Source organism: Solanum lycopersicum, chromosome 5, assembly GCF_036512215.1.
Source record: "Solanum lycopersicum chromosome 5, SLM_r2.1".
Lineage (NCBI taxonomy): Eukaryota > Viridiplantae > Streptophyta > Magnoliopsida > Solanales > Solanaceae > Solanum > Solanum lycopersicum.
The window spans coordinates 1,945,435-1,964,271 of NC_090804.1; the positions used below are offsets into that span (position 1 = coordinate 1,945,435).

The 18,837-nt window shown below is 29.4% G+C and overlaps 3 protein-coding genes across 3 annotated transcripts; 2 read left to right on the forward strand and 1 right to left on the reverse strand.

Annotated features, from left to right (window-relative positions):
• The first annotated feature begins 120 nt into the window (after positions 1–120).
• WHY1 (DNA-binding protein WHY1) lies at positions 121–3,607 on the forward strand. The gene is made up of 7 exons (NM_001302900.2): positions 121–503; positions 1,483–1,580; positions 1,689–1,781; positions 2,011–2,105; positions 2,328–2,401; positions 2,500–2,588; positions 3,233–3,607. Exons 1-7 carry the CDS (start codon positions 266–268, stop codon positions 3,350–3,352), a joined length of 807 nt encoding a protein of 268 aa, NP_001289829.2. The 5' UTR covers positions 121–265; the 3' UTR covers positions 3,353–3,607.
• A 3,268-nt stretch (positions 3,608–6,875) lies between these two features.
• LOC101257373 (WRKY transcription factor 72B) lies at positions 6,876–9,578 on the forward strand. The gene is made up of 4 exons (XM_010322364.4): positions 6,876–6,942; positions 7,604–8,119; positions 8,273–8,386; positions 8,887–9,578. Exons 1-4 carry the CDS (start codon positions 6,904–6,906, stop codon positions 9,394–9,396), a joined length of 1,179 nt encoding a protein of 392 aa, XP_010320666.1. The 5' UTR covers positions 6,876–6,903; the 3' UTR covers positions 9,397–9,578.
• Positions 9,579–10,129: 551 nt separating this feature from the next.
• On the reverse strand, positions 10,130–13,975 carry LOC101258857 (probable LRR receptor-like serine/threonine-protein kinase At1g14390). The gene is made up of 7 exons (XM_019214025.3): positions 12,515–13,975; positions 12,093–12,226; positions 11,541–11,784; positions 11,166–11,350; positions 11,044–11,087; positions 10,821–10,932; positions 10,130–10,531 (listed from the first exon to the last, which is right to left on the reverse strand). The coding sequence occupies exons 1-7, from the start codon at positions 13,737–13,739 to the stop codon at positions 10,247–10,249; spliced, it is 2,229 nt and encodes a 742-aa protein (XP_019069570.1). The 5' UTR covers positions 13,740–13,975; the 3' UTR covers positions 10,130–10,246.
• Between the last annotated feature and the right edge of the window lie 4,862 nt (positions 13,976–18,837).

The following is an 18,837-nucleotide window of genomic DNA, read 5'->3' on the forward strand; positions in this document are numbered from 1 at the left end:
TATAATGCAAATAATATCAGAGTTTAAAAATATTTTTCATCGTGCCAAACATATCTAAATCATTTGTTATTATATAAGGCTAATCCAATTTAGTTTTATTTCTATAATCACACTTTCCCTTAAAATTTGTGCTTATACACTACTCTAATAGAGCTTGCTCCAAGAAGGGGTCTTTCCAAATTCCACTTTTGATTCTTGTTTTAGCAAAATTCTTGTAAAAAGATTGAATCTTTGTTACCCCTTTTGCCTAAAATCTCTTGTAGCCATGTCTGTCTTCTCTCTTTCTGCTTCCCCTGCTTCAGGTTTTAGTCTAAACCCTACTAAAACCTCTTCTTATCTCTCTTTTTCCTCTTCCATTAATACCATTTTTGCTCCTTTAACTTCCAACACAACAAAAAGCTTTTCTGGTTTGACCTATAAAGCAGCTTTGCCTAGAAATCTTTCTTTAACATGTCGCCATTCTGATTATTTTGAACCCCAACAGCAACAGCAGCAGCTACAGGGTAAGCTCTGTGAAGTTCTTTTGTTAATGGCTTTGCATATTCTTTGGTATTTCCTATTTTATGAATTAATTATGCCACAATTTGTAGCTATTACTTTGGATTGGTTTTGGGTGCTAGAGGTTTAAATGGATTTTCCTGCAATGTGAATGGGGTTGATAGAATTTTCACTAATTGCTTCATATGTTCTACTCAAAATAGCGAATTTTTGCTTGATTTGTTGTGGTTCTTTATGGGGGTAGTCTATTTATGTGTATAGGTTTTCGAGTGAAGTGTTAAAAACACATCTGAAGTATCTGTTTTATTGAGTTTCAATGCAAGCTCCTACCTGAATTATCACCGACTATTATCAAAACACACCTCAACTATCAGCGGTTCACTTTTCCTACTTGAATGATGGTGATATTTCATGTAAGAAACTCGCACACATCACACCTGATAGTTGAGGTGTGTTTTGAACTTCTGATAAATAGTTGGTGATATTTTAGATACGAAACTAAAAAAAGACGTGATCTTTAGGCGTGTTTACGTGATCTTTAGGTGTGTTTTTGACCATTATCTTCAATTTTGTGGGACATATGTATACATAATCCAGATGGAGAACATTGGTTATGGTTGAGGCCATTGTGAATGTCTTGGAATGCTCTGCTTGTGGAGTCATGTAAATTTGTTTTATATGTAGTGTTTGAAATGGAAAAGGAAAGGAGTACTTTTTAGTTTGTTCCAATTCTTGTTATCAAGACATCAACATATATATTAGAAAATTTTTATCACTTCCTAATGTTTTGTCTGTAAAGAAAATTAAGTTTTTGTCTCCCTCTACTACCTTCTGTTTTCGTCTTTCTAGTTTCTAGTACATTGTCTTAGAACACGAACAAGAGCTATTTTGGTATATTTGACTAAAGAATTAAGCCTGGTCAATTTATATTGCTTTGAGCCTTTTCATGCTACGGAAGAACTAAAAATGTCATTGGTTTTTTAGGGGCATCTACGCCTAAGGTTTTTGTTGGATACTCAATATACAAAGGGAAGGCAGCTCTCACTGTGGAGCCTCGGTCACCAGAGTTCTCACCTTTAGATGTATGCTTCCTCATGTATTTTGGTTGTTGCTCTTCTGTTCAATCTGTATTTAGTCATTGAGGAAATTGTAATTTGATGCTACTTTGGTGGTTCTGAATTATGGAGCAGTCAGGGGCCTTCAAGCTGTCAAAAGAGGGTATGGTGATGCTTCAATTTGCACCCGCTGCTGGTGTTCGTCAATATGATTGGAGTAGAAAGCAGGTAATCATTACCTTAATTTCTCTCTTTGCCCCACTGCTGAATACATTCTCTATGTGCTTCTCATATTTGCGGTGAGAATAAGCTTTGCTAAATATAATTAGATAGTATGTAGTAGTGATTTGTGGTATACGTGTAAGTGAAACTTTTAGTTTACATGGAGTCAGGCCATGATTTATGCTCTCCTTGTGTTGATTATGAAGGGCCTTTCTCAGTATTTGTGTGTTTACAGGTCTTCTCGCTGTCAGTGACTGAAATTGGATCTATCATCAGCCTTGGGGCAAAAGATTCATGTGAGTTTTTCCATGATCCAAACAAAGGAAGAAGGTAAAACCTACATCATTTTGCGTGGTCATAAAACCTAGTACCCACTACCATCCTGGTTATATTTGTTGATCTTCATGTATTTGTAGGCTAAACATACACTATTTTATAGCTTACCTTCTTTGAGATCAATATATTTTATTGATGGGGACCCGATGAGCGGGGAATTAATGTGTATTATCATCAGTTTAAGTTCTAAGAAGGCATTTTATGTGTGTTTTACAGTGATGAAGGTAGAGTCAGGAAAGTGTTGAAGGTTGAGCCACTTCCAGATGGCTCCGGTCACTTCTTTAATCTCAGTAATGCCTTCTTCCTTCATTCTATTACAGTGAAAATTGGACATCTATTTTGAACTATAGAACATGACTTGTTTGCCTTCCATCCTAAATGAAAACAGGTGTTCAGAACAAGCTTATTAATTTGGACGAGAACATTTACATCCCAGTTACAAAGGCAGAGTTCGCAGTTCTTGTCTCCGCATTCAATGTAAGATGAAGCTGGTCTCCCGTTTTCTTTCTTGATACAGTCTTTGTTTGTTTTCTCACCCATGTTTAGATATACCATTAATGCTAAAGAGTGAATTTTGCCAAAGTTCATGCACACATATAACTAGCTGTTTATGCAGTGTATCGCTCCAGTCCCTTTGATATTTGCTCAGAATTCCCTAATCAAGAGTAGACCTCAAGTTGAGACCATAAGTATTGATAGCCCCATAGTTTGCTGCTGACATGGACGAGAAAGGACTAAGGAATGAGATTAGAAGCAACTCGTGACAGCTTAAAACTTGGTTTTCGACTTCCGTAGTTGTCTTTTAGATTCTTCCTATTTTAGGAAATTGCTTACTTTTTTAGCCACCCCTGGACCTTGCCAGTGGCTAGAATCCATGGCGGTGTACCATGCGCCTTGTTTTTTTAAAAAGTGCCTCATGTTATACTACAAATTGAATCATCTTAGAACGAATCTATCTGCAAGGCGTCAAGTATAAATCAGGGCATATAAATCTTTGCTAACAACAGTTCTTTAGGATTGTTGTTGGTGTTATCATTTCACAGTTGTTATTTCTCTTCTTGGTTTCTACTCAGTGTTACGTTGATACCTCTTCTAACATGTTTTCTGCTGAATTCGTGCAGTTTGTTATGCCATACCTTTTAGGTTGGCACACTGCTGTAAATTCCTTCAAGCCTGAAGACGCCAGTCGCTCAAACAATACTAATCCAAGATCAGGTGCTGAACTTGAATGGAATCGATAGTTCTGGTGAAGGTATGAGCACGTTGCCTGTACTACGATTGCAGGGGCAATATGTTCCTTCATCCCCTGGATCGACATTTTGTATGAACCCTCATTCACTTGCACCCTCCAATGAGTTCTAATCGACGATAGTAGTATTAACTCTCTTCTTGTAATGCTGATTTACTGTAAGTTGTGTTTTATTGTGTAGCAGTAGAAACTCATTAACTGATTATCCTGATTCCTGTTGAATGTGAAATCCAGTCTAGTTTTTGTTAAATGTATTTGGCTCTTTATTATCTTTTTTCTTCACTTCTCAAGGAAATTTTATTTCGATATCTTAGATTAATGATGAAACAGTACTTACCATTTTACCTTATCAAGTTATCGACATCGATAGGTAATCAACTTCTTTAAATCTCTTCCAATAACAAAAACTATATACTAAACAATAATAATTGATGTTTGGGATGAAAGTCATAGTGAAAAAATATTTTGGTTTTCTAAGTCACATCACTCAAACACTATCTTCGATATTTTTATTTGAACTCTCTTACCTCTTTAGGTTTACTTTACTTAAGTCGAAATTGAAAATAATATTTTTATCTACACAAGATATAAGATCTGCATACACACTATCTCAAATTTCACTGAATATGTTATTGTATCACTCGTTTTTATTAGATGTAATTAAAACAAATTACAAGTGTGATTTAGTTGAAATTAAAGATTAATTATACAAATAGCTTACCTTATAAATTATAATACTACAATTAGTTGAAATATAGTGTAGGATCTACTAACTCATTGACCATCACACTTCAAGTCGTCATAGATATATTTTTTGTCATTTTTGAATTAGGAAAAAGTTAAGACTTTATAGTATAACGGATTAAAATTAATCATTTAGGTTTACTTGCCCACCTAAGTAAATAAAAATATGAAACAACTTTTACTTCTTTTTTTTTTAAAAAAAAATAAATAATTGTTGGATCCATCATGAGAACGAATGAGACAAGTGCAAATTGCAAATTAAAATATAATTTTTATTTGTGCAAATTGTTATTGCAATTTACACTGACCCCTTAATAAAATATTGATGAAAATCTTCATTGAAATAATTTTTTTAAAACAAAATTAATTTATAATTACACACACAATATTTCAAAAAGCATGTATATAATAGATCAAATAGAAATTTATCGATTTCAGATTTTAGGTTCGAGTTTTACTTATACAGTCAACTGCTTTCGTTAAAGATCGTTTTATTTCCTATAGTGAGACTTTTGAGAAAAAGTCGGTGCCTCAATGCAGATAGAGGACATCGTTTAAGAATTTAAAACAAAAAAAGTCAAAAAATAATTCAGATATCGAACTTTTTCCTTTTACTAATTAATGATTCCAAAAATAATCAAGTGTAAAATATATGTTTTTTCATGATTTGTAACACTCTTTTAGTCATAATTAGTCGTGACTTACAATAAATTACACTAATAAATTAAATATGCAAAGAACCTGCTATAATGCAATAAAAGTATGGGATTAATATTTAATTGGAAAAAAAATAATCTTTGAATAAGGTCTTAAATAAACATGCTTAGGTCTCAATAATATAATTAAGAAAAAGTCATGTTGATTAAATATAATAATATTTTTATTTTACTAAATCAGCATCTGTTAACCCACTCTGATTAATATTGAACGACAAGTGATTTATTTAATTACTAATCCAAACAAATTCTACCTAATCTACGTATCTTAATAATTTTTTAATGTTTGAATGATTGTTACATATTTTTCATAATATATTAAATTATATAATATAGTAATATTTCTTTAATCCTATGAATTAACATAACTATCTAAAATATTTCTTAATTAAGAAAATAATACGACTACAAGTTATTTCTTTTTGGTATCATCATTCATTAATATTTATTTAGGTTAATAATATGAACCTATGAGCTATAAAACTTATTCGATCATTCAAAATTCTAAGTCCAAATATGAAATAATACATTATTCAAAATACAAAAAATAACTATAAAAAGGTTAAACAAATTTCATTAATCACATAAAATATTTATAAAATTATATATGCATGTAATATCATATAGATTTGGCTCGATTTGACTTCTTTTTCTTGGATTAAAATCAAATAAAATTAATTATGATCAATTTTTCTTTTCTGATTTAACTTGAATTATCAATTTTCTCCGATTTATCGATTTTCTTTGTACATTACTTACAAAATGTGTATAAATCAATTTTTTTTTAGTCAAAGTGTATAAATCAAACTAGTATTCTCTTAAAGTATATATCCAAATAATAACCTAATATTAAAAGATAGAGTCAAGAGATAACCATAAACAATAAAGACCTAAATTTTTCTTCTTCTTTTTTTGACAAAATGTAGAATTTAATTATCAACCTCGTATCATATATCAAGCACTATATTAGGTTAGAGATTGTAACAAATACATTTAAAAAAATATTAGTTTTTAAAATATGAACGTAACAACTATATAATTTTGATTATCGTTCAAAGTCGTAGAAAAGTTCATTTCAGGAGTGAAAGATAACCTGACTAATTGTTAGCTTAAAAGGATAGCTTACCAAACACGGAAAGGCACTAATTACTTCATCCATATCAATTTATCTGACACGTTTTATTAGTCTGTTCTAAAAAATGTTAATTTTATATAGTTAAATAATTAATTTAAAATTCTTCTTTTACCCTTAACGAAGTATGTTATATTCATGCAAATGATCGTTTTAAATCATAATTTTTTTTAAAAAATCTCCTTTCTTTTTTTAACCTATGTCACGATAAACATTAGCAAATAAATTGAGACAGATAAAATATATTTTTTTTAAAATCATTTGACCTTTATGAGTCTCCATGCATGTAGTCAAGAAGAGGGGGTAGTTGATTTTGACGGAAATTATTAAGAGGTCGTTGGAGTGACATCCATTTGTGTGTGAATTTTTCCATTTTTCCATTAAGATTGGTTGTTCAAAACAACCTTAGACAATCACGGAGCTAAAATTTGAAATTTATAAGTTAGAAATTTTACGTGAAAACAATTTTACTATTGCTCTAGGATACTTATTCCTTTCCAAAGGAGGGATGTGATCTAAGCAGAGTAGAGTCATCTTGTACTGAGGGAACCCCCTTATGTGAAAAATTATATTATTTATATATTATTAAAAATAATATTTTATGTATGTATAGTGAATATCAAACCCTTTTAAATAACTTCGTATGTCTATTTTTATAAATTTTAAACTCCTTATTAAAAAATCTTGAATCCGCCACAGGACCCGAGAACTTCTTAGTTTTGAATTAATTTGCATGGATATTGATAAAGAAAAGAGTTGAAAAATTAGGTTAGTTGACTAGTTGACATATATTATTTAGAGGATCATGTGTAACATGCATGTCAATGTTAACAACTCTAATTTAGACTTTTTAAATATATTTTGTCATCTATTTTTTTTTATAATAATTTTTTTTTATAGTGGCTCATGTCCTATAAGAGGACTTGAGATGTTTAAAAAAAAAAATAAACCATGCTAAGGAAAGATAGAGCAATGGATTCTACTAAGAAGGTAAAATTTATTTTGAAATTTAATTATAAAGATCTTTATTTTTCATAAAAGTTTTGTGTTTTAGTTCTTATAATTATATGAATGATCTTCTTTATACAGTTCGACCTCTCTATAACAATCGTTCTCTATAAATAATATCTTATTATAATAACTACGTTTTCTTTGGAATCGATTTTCATGTTATTATGTTGTATTATATACATATTCTATATAAGAATATTTCATTGTAGCAATAAAAAAATATGTTCCTTCTAATTTTGCATAAATTACAGGATTAATTCATTACAAATTTGGTTCCAATTTGTGGGGGGTTGACAATTCATCTTAATTAACAAAAAAGTTTATGAACTAATTAAAGACTTTAATTTGTGATGGAATATCATAAGTAAGTGGTTAATTTAATGATCTTTTTATTATGATCAAAAACTGAGATTTAACTCTTGCTTTAACCTACAAGTAGAATCAGGTGTATAATCGTTCCAATTTATGTGATATCTTTCAGATTTCATGAGTTAAACAAGTTTTTTCTTGACTGTGATTTTTTTAAATATACATGTCTTATTGTCTATTATTTTGACTTGTAATACTGTTTTACGATCAAAATTAAAAGTTTGACTCTCGAATCCCGAGTACGATGCTTATAAGTTTTTATTGTGATCAGGATGAAGATAAGCTAAATTCAACAAAATGTGAGATATATGAAGCCAAAGAAGAAAATGAAAGGCTAAAAAGGATGTTATCTAAAATGATGAATGATTATAAATCTTTGGAAATGTATTTTCAAGGCATATTAACTCAAAAAAATACAAAGAATATTATTGCAACAAGTAATAATATTCATGAAGAAAAAGAACAAGTGGAACTTGTTTCTTTGAGCTTAGGGAGAAATAGTAGTACTTCAAGAGAGTTGATCAAGAAGGAGTTATTATATGATGATCAAAATAAAAGTAATAAAAACCATAGTAAATTATTATTTGATGGGCTTGAGCTTGGATTAGGTTGTAAATTCACTCAAGAAAATAGTTTCGAGGGGCCAAAGAAGGAGAATATAAATAATGAACGACGAGTATTGATACAAAATTACCTTCCATCGGATTACTGTGGCGAAGAATTTTTGCAGCAAATTCCTCAAAAGAAGGCTAGAGTATCTATACGGGCTGTGTGTGACACTATTACGGTTAGTTCAAGGCTAACAGTCATAAACACATCTAAATTATCATATTTTCATGAATTTAATTAACTTATCGTAATTATTCATTGTTCTGTTTAGTTTAGTTATTATTCTCTTTGTATTAAAACACACCTGGATATAATCGATCTGCAAATGCAGATGAATGATGGATGTCAATGGAGAAAATATGGACAAAAAATAGCTAAAGGGAATCCATGCCCTAGGGCTTACTATCGTTGCACCGTCTCCCCCTCATGCCCAGTCAGGAAACAGGTACTACTAGCAGCTCGATTAGTTGGTTAGCTATACTTGAACTTTTACGTTATTGATGGGCGTTTGATTTTTAACCTTGTAATTCCCTCCGTCATTTCCCCTTAATTCCTCTACCCCTATCTAATAATGTTAAGAAAACAATAAATAGAAATGTACTATTACTTTTTCTTAATAATTAAAAAATTTTATACCGTCAGCATATATATAAATCTTCTATTCGAGGTGTATAATCAAGAAATTGTCCATACAATTATTTTTTTTTAAAAAAATGATTTGCTTTAGTCATTGGTTATCAAATTGGTTCATATTTTAAATTTTCAACTTAGAAATAAAGAATTTAAAGTTGGGATATTGAGGAGTTCTTCAAATTTCAACTTCTATAATTCAAGTTTTTGCCTTTACAAAATTTAACTATTTTTTTCGAGTAAAATTCACGTCCAAACATATTAAACGTCTATCTCTGACCCCTTTTTTTTCTCATGTTTTGTGATCTACGATAGGTTCAAAGATGTTCTAAAGACACGTCCATTTTGACCACTACATATGAAGGAACACATAATCACCCCCTTCCATTTTCTGCAACCGACATGGCTTCTACAACCTCTGCCGCAGCCTCTATGTTAAGATGCACCTCAACATCATCAACATCACAACAATTTTTACCAAATATTGATCAAAATCTTCATGGAAAAATCAACTTTACCAATAATACTTCAAATAATAACTTATTATTAGCCACTCATAACAATTCACCAACTTTCTACTTACCAAAAACTTCAATTTCTACTTCCCAATCACACCCCACAATTACTCTTGATTTCACTACAAACTCATCAAGTACTAATTCTTCATCATCCAATTCCTACTCCACATTGTGTAATAATATCAAAAGTGAAATTGGACCTTCTTCATATCTAGGGAGGCCATGTTATTCTAATCAGCCTTATATTACTTCAAAAGAACAATCAGAACATGATCGTTCAGTACAGTGCCGGAGTCAGAATTTTTGATGAATTAATTCAAAAAAAAATGCAAAAGTATCACATAGGATTTGATCATGTGACCTAAAATGAATTTTGGACTACTTTTTGTACATTAAAGTAGAATCTTCTTTTATACGAAAGGAAGACTATTTTTGTTTTTATTTTATATGTACGGTATAATTTTTTTGCAAAAGATATTTCTTTATCAACTTATAGAAATCCTCAACAATTGTATTTATATGACACTATTTACTTTTTAGTCTCTCATAAAAAAAGGTCTTTTTCATATTCGGAAAAAATTGAACTTTAAAACTTCCCATGTTGCTCTTAGCAACATGTTTTTAAGACTCTTTTAAACTCCGTGCCTAATCGGGTTCAACATAAGATGAAATGGATTAAGTACTAATGAAGAGTAGTAGTAATAGATTTTTCTAACGGTGAATTAGTGAGAAATTTGTGTTATACAACATGTTTTTCCATTTATTTCCACCAAATCAGTTCACTGGGAATATGCTAGATTCTCAATGAAATAGTAAATTTTCTAATTTTATTGTATGAGAGCATTACTATTTTTCATCAATTCAATCAAAATATCAGTGAACATATCATGACCATAGAGACTGCATTGTTGTTTACTGAATTATATCTTCAGCTAGTTATTGATGTAAACGCCAGGTGCTGGTAAGTTTTTTCGCGAGATCCCAATCGAGATTCTCAACTTCAATGAAAATTTGCTTTGTATTGTAAACTTTGGTGTACATTTTTGTGATGTAGAAAGCAAAATCATTTATTCAGTAAGTTACTGAACTGTGCTGTACAAGATGCATACAAATGACTAAACAACAAGATATAACAATATAATGACAGTTCTCTATTATCAGTAAAACTTATTATTAAGATTTCCACTTATTTTTCCACTGAGTTTCCCACTTTGGTTCCCACTGAGGTTTCCACTGTTAGTTGCTCCTTCTTGAACCTGAATTGAGTATTGCATATGCCAGAGAACGTCTTCGACTGATGGACGCCTGCTTGGTTCTTTATCAAGGCAGTTTATTGCTATCTGGACTGTCGTTTTCAATGAGTCATATGCAAACGTACCTCGTATACAAGGATCTGTTAAATCTCGTAGCTTTGATGGTGATTCCGATAAGGCAGTCTCCACCTGAATGTCATAAAAGGCAATTTGGTTTAAGGTTGTTAGATAGATTTTGTAAATAGAATAGGCTCTTATGTAATATGTGGACATGTGTGTTGCTTCATATCATGTAACACGTTTGTATTCGCGTGCGTTCTTCTAATTTCTTTATCGCATATCTCATATTCTCGAGTTGATTTCACTCAACTAATCGTTATTATTTCAGAAGTGACTTTCTGAAATAACTACTATTAGTTGAGTGACGATATGATATATTTCTACCATTTGAGAGTTACAAGGATATTGTTATTGATACCTGAAGCTTAAGGTCTTCTGCTTCGCTTCGAGAGTTGATTGGTCTACCAATAATAACCTCTAGTAGAATAATTCCCAACTGATAAATGTCTTCCTTTTCTGCTTCCTTCGCGCTGAATATGAAGTTTGTATTAGCAGATGATTCAGAAATGATAGCACGAGATGATTCAGAAATGATAGCACGAAACAGAGAAAGTAAGGTGAATGTAGCTGCAGAATAATACCTGGTAAAGTGGTCTGGTCCAGCAAGAGGACTTTCTGAACCAACCTGCGAATGTTTCGGATGGTTAAAAACAAGTTATTCTCCAAGATTTGCGTGTAATCGGTTGTAATTTACTAGCATTACCTTAGGTGGCAACGATATATTGTAGCTGCTTATTCTAGCAGTAAGTGTCTCATCCAACAAAATATTCTCAAGCTTTATATCATTTCCGGTGACTCCTCCAGTATGCAAATACTGAATTCCTTTTGCAATCCCCATTGTAATCCCCATTCTTTGTGGCCATTTCAATACATCCCTTTTCCTCCAATCTGCCAAAGAACGAATCGTGGAATATAAAATTCAGTCTTTCATCGTTCCGACTGAAGAAAGTAATGACTATTAGATAGTAACTCAACTAATAGTGATTATCTCAGAAGTCACCTTTTCGAAATTGACTTTCTGAGGTAACAACTATTAGTTGAGTGACCATACGAGAGAAATCAACTCGTGATAGCTTACCATTAAGATGATCCTTAAGAGATCCATTGACGACGTTTTCAAGCACAATAAATACAGTGCTAGCTGTATTTGGATGATCTTGGTAAGTAACAACACAGTGTCCAAGAACACTGACTAAATGTCGATGCCTTAGCTTTGATATCATCTCCATGTGCTGCTGCAGAATTTGAGGTGAATGCTTCTGCTTCAATTTCAGACATTTTACTAGGACCACTGATCCATCTCTAAGCCAACCTCTATATAGCTGTCATTAATAATAACATCAATCCCAATGTTCAAAACACAAAGTTTGTATTCACCAAGATTTATGAAAAGCATATCCATATTACTATCTTTAGTTTTTCTAAAATGTCAACAGTTGTTCGGGTCTGACTTTTTGGGTCTAGACTAAAAGTATAGCAATATGAGTATCTACGGACTCGTATACTCATGTAGATTATGTATTTGACTAGATTCGAATCGTTCAACGTCCAAAATGACGAATAATATGGACAGGATATAGTAATAAATATCATTTTCATTTTGCTTTTTATAATGAATCAACATTTTTACCTGACCCTGGGAACCTTCTCCAACCAGATTAGTTGGATCAAAACTGTTTGTTGCTTCTTCCATTTCCTCTAAAGTGAAAACATGATATGGTGGAAGTCCTAATGATACCATTCTCATTGTCCTCCTTGCCTTCCCTGATTAAATCAAGTTATCGAAAAAATTGTCATAATGATGCACTATCACTATTCAAGATTCAACGACATACCCCGCGTAATTCCACAAGTGGGGTCAGACCTTACCCCTGCCTAGGGAGGTAGAGAGGTTGTTTCCGATATCACTATTCAAGATTCAACAACAACAACATACACAGTGTGTGGGGTCTAGCGGGGGAGTGTTCGCAGACCTTACCCCTACCTCGGGAGGTAGAGAGGCTATTTCCGATAGACCCTTATCATTATTCAAGATTCATTAAGGAAATATACCTCCATCAGTAGTTTTTGAAAGGGTTGAATTCTTCTCAAAAGCAAAGCTGTCATTTCTATAACTTTCAACTCTATTTCTCATAACCTTCTTCACAATGAAAAAGATCAGCAAACCAAATGCACCCACAACTACAACAATACCAGCAATAAGTCCTAAAACAACACCAAGCTTAACTGTGGATTGTTCCTTTTCACCACTAGTTCTTGGAGGGGGCTTAACAGCTATAGCTTGTTTCTCACAAAATGTATGTGGATGTTGAGACTTAGTACTAGTACTTGACAAACAATTCCAAACATTAATCACTGTCCTGTTTCTTGAACTTGATCCAAGACAAGTAGGCAACTTTCCAATCAATAAATTACTCGAAAAATCGACAAATTTTAGATTGTTGCTACAAGACACACTTCCTGGAAGAGCACCACTAAGCTGATTCTTAGCAATACTAATAGACTGAATTGCTGGAAGTGAAAACAGAAAAGCAGGCATTGGACCAACAAGTTTGTTAGAAGACAAATCAAGATTTTGCAAATGAGTAAACTTGTTGAATCCATTAGGTATTTCTGATCTAAAGAAATTGTTACTCAAATTCAATGAGACAAGATTATTGTTATTGTAATCACCTAAAGATGGAAACTTTGGTCCTAAATTATTACCACTCAAATCCAACTCTTCAAGTAACTTTAACCCTTTCAGATCTGGTACACTTCCATTAAACAAATTTCTAGCTAAAACAAGAGATTTCAGGTTCTTTAAATTCACTATAGATGATGGAATCTCACCAAGAATGAAATTTGAACTAATATTAAGTACCTCAAGTGAATGTAACCTACTAATCTTAGCAGGCAATGAACCCCACAAACCAAGAGACACTAAAGATAGCTTTTTTAAACTAGAAAGCTTAGTAACAACAGTGAAAAATGAATCAATTGAAAATTTCCCAGAAAGGGCTTGTGGAGATGAGGATTTTAAAGACTCAAAAGGGGATTTTTTGTTACCAACAATTGTTAACTCAGTTATATGATTACCAGAACAAGTGATAACAAGAGAAGGAGATTGTGGGATAAAACAAAAATTTGTCCATTTATTCCATTGTTGAAGAACAGGTGGATTTTCAAGAAACTGTTGAATTTGAAAAAGGATTCTACTTTCTGCAGGAACTAACTGAGATGATGAAAATGGAACTTGAAAAAACAAAAACAAACCAAGAAACAACACACCCTTCATAGCTAAAAGACTCAAAATCCCCAAAAAAAACAATCTTTTGAGCTCACAAAAGAGTGAGCACTTTTTTTAAAATTTTTTTGTGAAGTTGAAGAATGATATAATTCAAGAATCTATAATAGAGTGAGTAATGATACCATAGAGAAAAGGGATTTTAAATGATGAGATTAAATAATGGAGTACAGATGTGTTTGTCTGTAGCTAGTCTAGTTGTATATTTTTTGTGACAAGGATTCCATATAACTTCATCACATTTGGTAGAAAAGAATGTGCAGAGACTGAGATAAAAAGAAATCGAGGGTCGCGATGAAATGATAAGTATTTTTTTATTTTTAATCGTGAAATTTTAAATTTGAATCTACATGGATATGGATAGTGGCAGAGTCAAAAATTTCTTAAGGTGTTCAAAATATGTTATTTAATTATTTTGTATATGATTTTACTTGTATATATATAAAAAAGATTCCGAAGAACGGTGTTCAATTGACTCCCTTGACACTATGTGACTACGCCATCGGATATGGAGGCTCTTTTTGTTAAGGACTGTTTTATCTGACAATGTAAAATTTTTCAACATAAACTCAAATTTGATTAGATTTCAATATGAATATAGAACATTGAAAGTATACTTCAGTACTTAAAGATAATAGATTATCAATTTCATAATTAATTTTAAGTTTGAGTTTATTTCGAATTTGATTAGTATAACCTCATCACATTTGGTAGAAAAGAATGTGCAGAGAGTGAGATTTGAGAGAAGTGAAAAAGAGTATAATTTTCATGGACTATTATTGAGTACATATCATGTAATATCTCATTTTTAATTGCAATAATTTATTTCGATATTAGTTATTTTAAAATTGTAATATTATGATAAAATAATAATCTTTGGATAATTTGTTTTAAAATTAAAAAGATTGTACAAATTATTTTTATTTTTTATCATATTAACTAAACGATAATATTCTTTTCGACACAATTATACGAAGGCATTTGATTGAACTTTAGTGAAAATTGAGAACTTTGGAAAAGCTATAAATTTTTTGTGAATATAATTTATCTCATTAAAAATAAAATAAAAAAATTGAAATTAAGGTAAGGGTCTATTAAGATAGACAATCATTTTATTATAAGCCATCAATCCAAACAAGCTATAAATATTAAATACATAATTATTCTTTATCGAACAAATTAAAAAAAAAAAACATATTTTCCATAAATTCTATCGTGTTTTAACAGACACATTTCAATTTAATTTATTCGAAAATCCACATATTTCTAGTAAAAATATTTGATAGAACACCTATTAGTGTGATCCAGTACCAAATAAGTTGATAAAGGCAAAATTCCAAAGTCATTTTTCCTTATATATTCGAGCCTTGAAAAAGCAAAAAAACTTACAATATACAACTAGAAAATAACCTCATAAAATCAATCAAAATTAAAATACTTTATACATGTACAATTGAAAGATAACTTCATAAAACTAATCATGCATAAACAATTCACATATTACAAGTTACTCGATACACGTACATAACTAAAATATAATCTTATAAAATTAATTGAGATACACGTAAACGAACCGAAATATCAAAAAGAATTGAATGAGGTGTTAGATGAAAGAAAGTGAAGTGTCAAATGTGACATTAAGGTAACATGGTGTAGTTGTATCTGTCAGTCGGTGCTTATGTACAAAACAATATAGCCAAACATTTTTCCTGGTCCTGTGCTCAAAAGTTATCAAAATTATTATATTTCAACTTGTTGTTTAATACAAGATATTATTATTTTGTATCTTATATTATAAATTTTTGCATGGATGTTAGTTAATGATCATGCTAAAAGTCAAAAGTAGGGCTCTGAAATAAAAAACATTTTATATATTAATGTATTATTACTCCTTACTTGCTACTAGTATTCTACTTGTTTGTCTTGTTTTATACTAAGCATTAAAATTCTTTTGACTTATGACTTAGTCTATTTTTATAAGGGAGATTTATTTATTTTAAATTAAATATAATAATTGTGATATGATATATGTTTTTTATTTTTATTTAAATGTTTCGATTATAAATTGTAATGAAGCTTTTGATGATATCATATGTTCAAAGAGCATTTCCTTTTTCATGGAAGGATAATGCAAAGAATTTAGAAAAGTCTAGCATTAACGTTTAGATTTATCTGGTGTTTAAATTTATTTAAAAGTTGATTAAATTTATTTTTAAATTAAATTTTTTAGAGTATTTATCATAAATAAAAATAACTTAAAATAAGTAAAAAAAAATTCATAAAATAAGTTAGAAAATGTTTGAGTTAAAAATAATATAAAATAAGTCTTAAATGACTTATTTATTAAAAATAAAATAGTTTTTTCGTACTTTTTCTTTTACTTTAAAGTTATTTATGTTTATTTTTTTTAATTGTTAACTTAAAGTCAATTCAAGCCGACTCTTAATCTGCACATGAGATGGGGTGACAACAATTTTTTTTTAAACAAATACTTCTCTCCCTATTATTAAAATATCCAGAATAAAATTAATCAAAATCTTACTCTACGTGAATATACGAGTCTATTAACATAAAACTTCAATTTCAAAAATTAAGAGATCAAACCTTGAAATTATTAATCGAGAATCGAGATATACACATTAACCTACTAACGATTCAAAAATACTCTGTTATTTTTTCAAAATACTTTTATATAAATCTATTACTTTTTTTTTTAATATTTTTAATAAAAATATCGAACATCTAAAATAATATATATAAAAGGAAAGACCTAAGTCAAAATTTGTTGTCACTGCCCAAGGGTCCTATAGTACAACCAATAATTCTTTGATAAAGAGTTGTAGAATGGTAGCTACCATTAATTGAAACCAATTGATTCAAGCACCCTCCTTTGCCTAAACATATCATTATTATTATTATGAATTTATGATATGAAAATATTCCTTTTTGACAGAAATTAAATAAGGTTTTTAATTGGAGCTTGAATAAATGTTCCTCTAATTATATGATATATGCAAAATACATTTATTTTCAAACTCTAAATCAATAATTATTATGGTAGGTTGACAATCACTTAAGAATAGTTGAATAGAGATTCATCATACCCTACATATAATTGATTAATAATGAAATTTTTAGATTAAAATATAAGAATTTCACATAATAATAAGCATGTTTATATGCAAAATCAAAGCTAGTATACATATAAAATTAAATTAAGAATTAATGAAATTAACAATAATGATGGCATTTATGTAAGTGTTAACTCTTTAACTTATGAAAGGAATGTGACACTTTTTTTTTAGTTAATTTTAAAAATAACGAAACACTTATATACTTAGTTATAATTTAGTTTCAAATAGCTCATTAAACCCTTACTGAGATATTTTATAGTCATATAAATAAATATATATATAATTTATTTTCAATCACAAAGTTCAAAAGTCAATTTAAAAATAAGTTCAACTACTAAGAAAACTTGAAAGATGGGACATAAAAATTATGAATTTCATTATATTCATTTAAAAAATTTAGGAAAAATAGGACAAAACTAAATAATCATTTTCCATAATTAACTTTAATTCCAAAAATCATATCTCAATGAATGCTTTTGTACACCTGGTTAAATAGTAGTAGTAATTCCACATGCAAAAAAGAATTAAATATTTGTCGATTTGTATAATATAATATGATAAAAATTGGATTCTCTTGTTTTAGGGGGAAATTTTCTATCCATTCATGAGTTTAATTAGATGTCACGTAAAAAATAATAATTATACATTTCGATAATAATAATAACTCAAATTACAAAGAAAATTATATTAAAAAGCAAAATATTTAATATAATTTGATTAAGTATTTTGAAAGGTATTTTTGAGATTGAGTATCGTGAAAAACACGTTAAAACATATTGATAGAGTTTAAGTATCACGGATATATTCGTGACTGAATTGTGTTTACTCAAGAAATATTAAGTAACATTATTTTATCAGAAGGTTATATCGTATAAACGCTTTTTAATTTTTTATAATAAAATTTCTTTTGATTTATATCGATTTTTAATTTAAATAATATTTTAAAAAATTTCTTGAAATAATTTATTTATTATATATATATATATATATAAAAAAGAGAGACAATTACTATATTTTTTATTTTTTTTTGGGTTTTTGTGTCGGTGTAGTTTGACGTTTTAGTCCTACCTAATTTTTATGGCATTTAGCAAAATAAAATAAATTTTTTTGTTGAGTAATTAAGACGGAATATATATATTATTTCCAAAAATAACAAAACAAAACAAAAAAAACAAGTACCTGTACTCACTGTAGTATTGCCATTCTTTTAATGCATTTCTATGTATTTTTTGTTTTGTTTCACTTTTGTATTTTAATACGTTTAGAGGTATTCATATGTTTCATATTCATACATGTCCATTAATTTAAAAATATTTTTTTAACTTTACTTGTCATTTATAGTGTAAATATGAAAAAATTTAAAATATATATTTTATTTTAAATTATTTATCAGTATCTGAAACGATAAATCAATTAATATGAATATTGTGATAAGTATTTATACTAATTAATATTTTTAAAATTCAAGTAAAGTTTAAAATGGATAAATAAAATTAAATGAACTGAATATATTTTTATCCACTTGGAGAACTTTTAACATCTTTGATAAGTTGGATTTAAATTAAGATATAATTTGTGTATATATTTTTATTCTGAATAAATCATGAAAATCTTTGATTAGTTGAAACTATGGATCATTTATTTGTTCTTATATTATCTTTGTTATTATTATGATTACAAGAAGGACAAAAATAGTATTAGCTTTTTCTTATAAGTCAAAAAATGTTATTTATCAATTGGATAAAAACAACAAAACAAGCTTAATTTTAAGTTTTAAAAAATCATATTGCGGATCAAGGAAGAGAAAAGGAATAATTGAATATTCGACTTAGATTTACGGTGACAATCGAGATCAGGAGAGTCTTGTGTTAATATTTTCTTTAGTTTTTTATTAGGTATCATTTTGAGATTCGACTCAGTCAGATTTACATAAGAAATTCTACTTTGTAGGTAAA

Bases quoted from the DNA above. Each gene is read 5' to 3' on its own strand.
- WHY1 (NM_001302900.2), top strand. From the start codon at position 266: ATGTCTGTCTTCTCTCTTTCTGCTTCCCCTGCTTCAGGTTTTAGTCTA. The intron at 2,402-2,499 runs GTAATGCCTTCT...AAATGAAAACAG, and splicing joins CGGTCACTTCTTTAATCTCA to GTGTTCAGAACAAGCTTATT. The intron at 2,589-3,232 runs GTAAGATGAAGC...GAATTCGTGCAG, and splicing joins TTCTTGTCTCCGCATTCAAT to TTTGTTATGCCATACCTTTT.
- LOC101257373 (XM_010322364.4), top strand. From the start codon at position 6,904: ATGCTAAGGAAAGATAGAGCAATGGATTCTACTAAGAAG. The intron at 8,120-8,272 runs GTTAGTTCAAGG...CTGCAAATGCAG, and splicing joins CTGTGTGTGACACTATTACG to ATGAATGATGGATGTCAATG. The intron at 8,387-8,886 runs GTACTACTAGCA...GATCTACGATAG, and splicing joins CATGCCCAGTCAGGAAACAG to GTTCAAAGATGTTCTAAAGA.
- LOC101258857 (XM_019214025.3), bottom strand. From the start codon at position 13,739: ATGAAGGGTGTGTTGTTTCTTGGTTTGTTTTTGTTTTTTCAAGTTCCA. The intron at 11,351-11,540 runs GTAAGCTATCAC...GTTCTTTGGCAG, and splicing joins TCTTAAGGATCATCTTAATG to ATTGGAGGAAAAGGGATGTA. The intron at 11,088-11,165 runs GTAATGCTAGTA...AAACATTCGCAG, and splicing joins ATATATCGTTGCCACCTAAG to GTTGGTTCAGAAAGTCCTCT.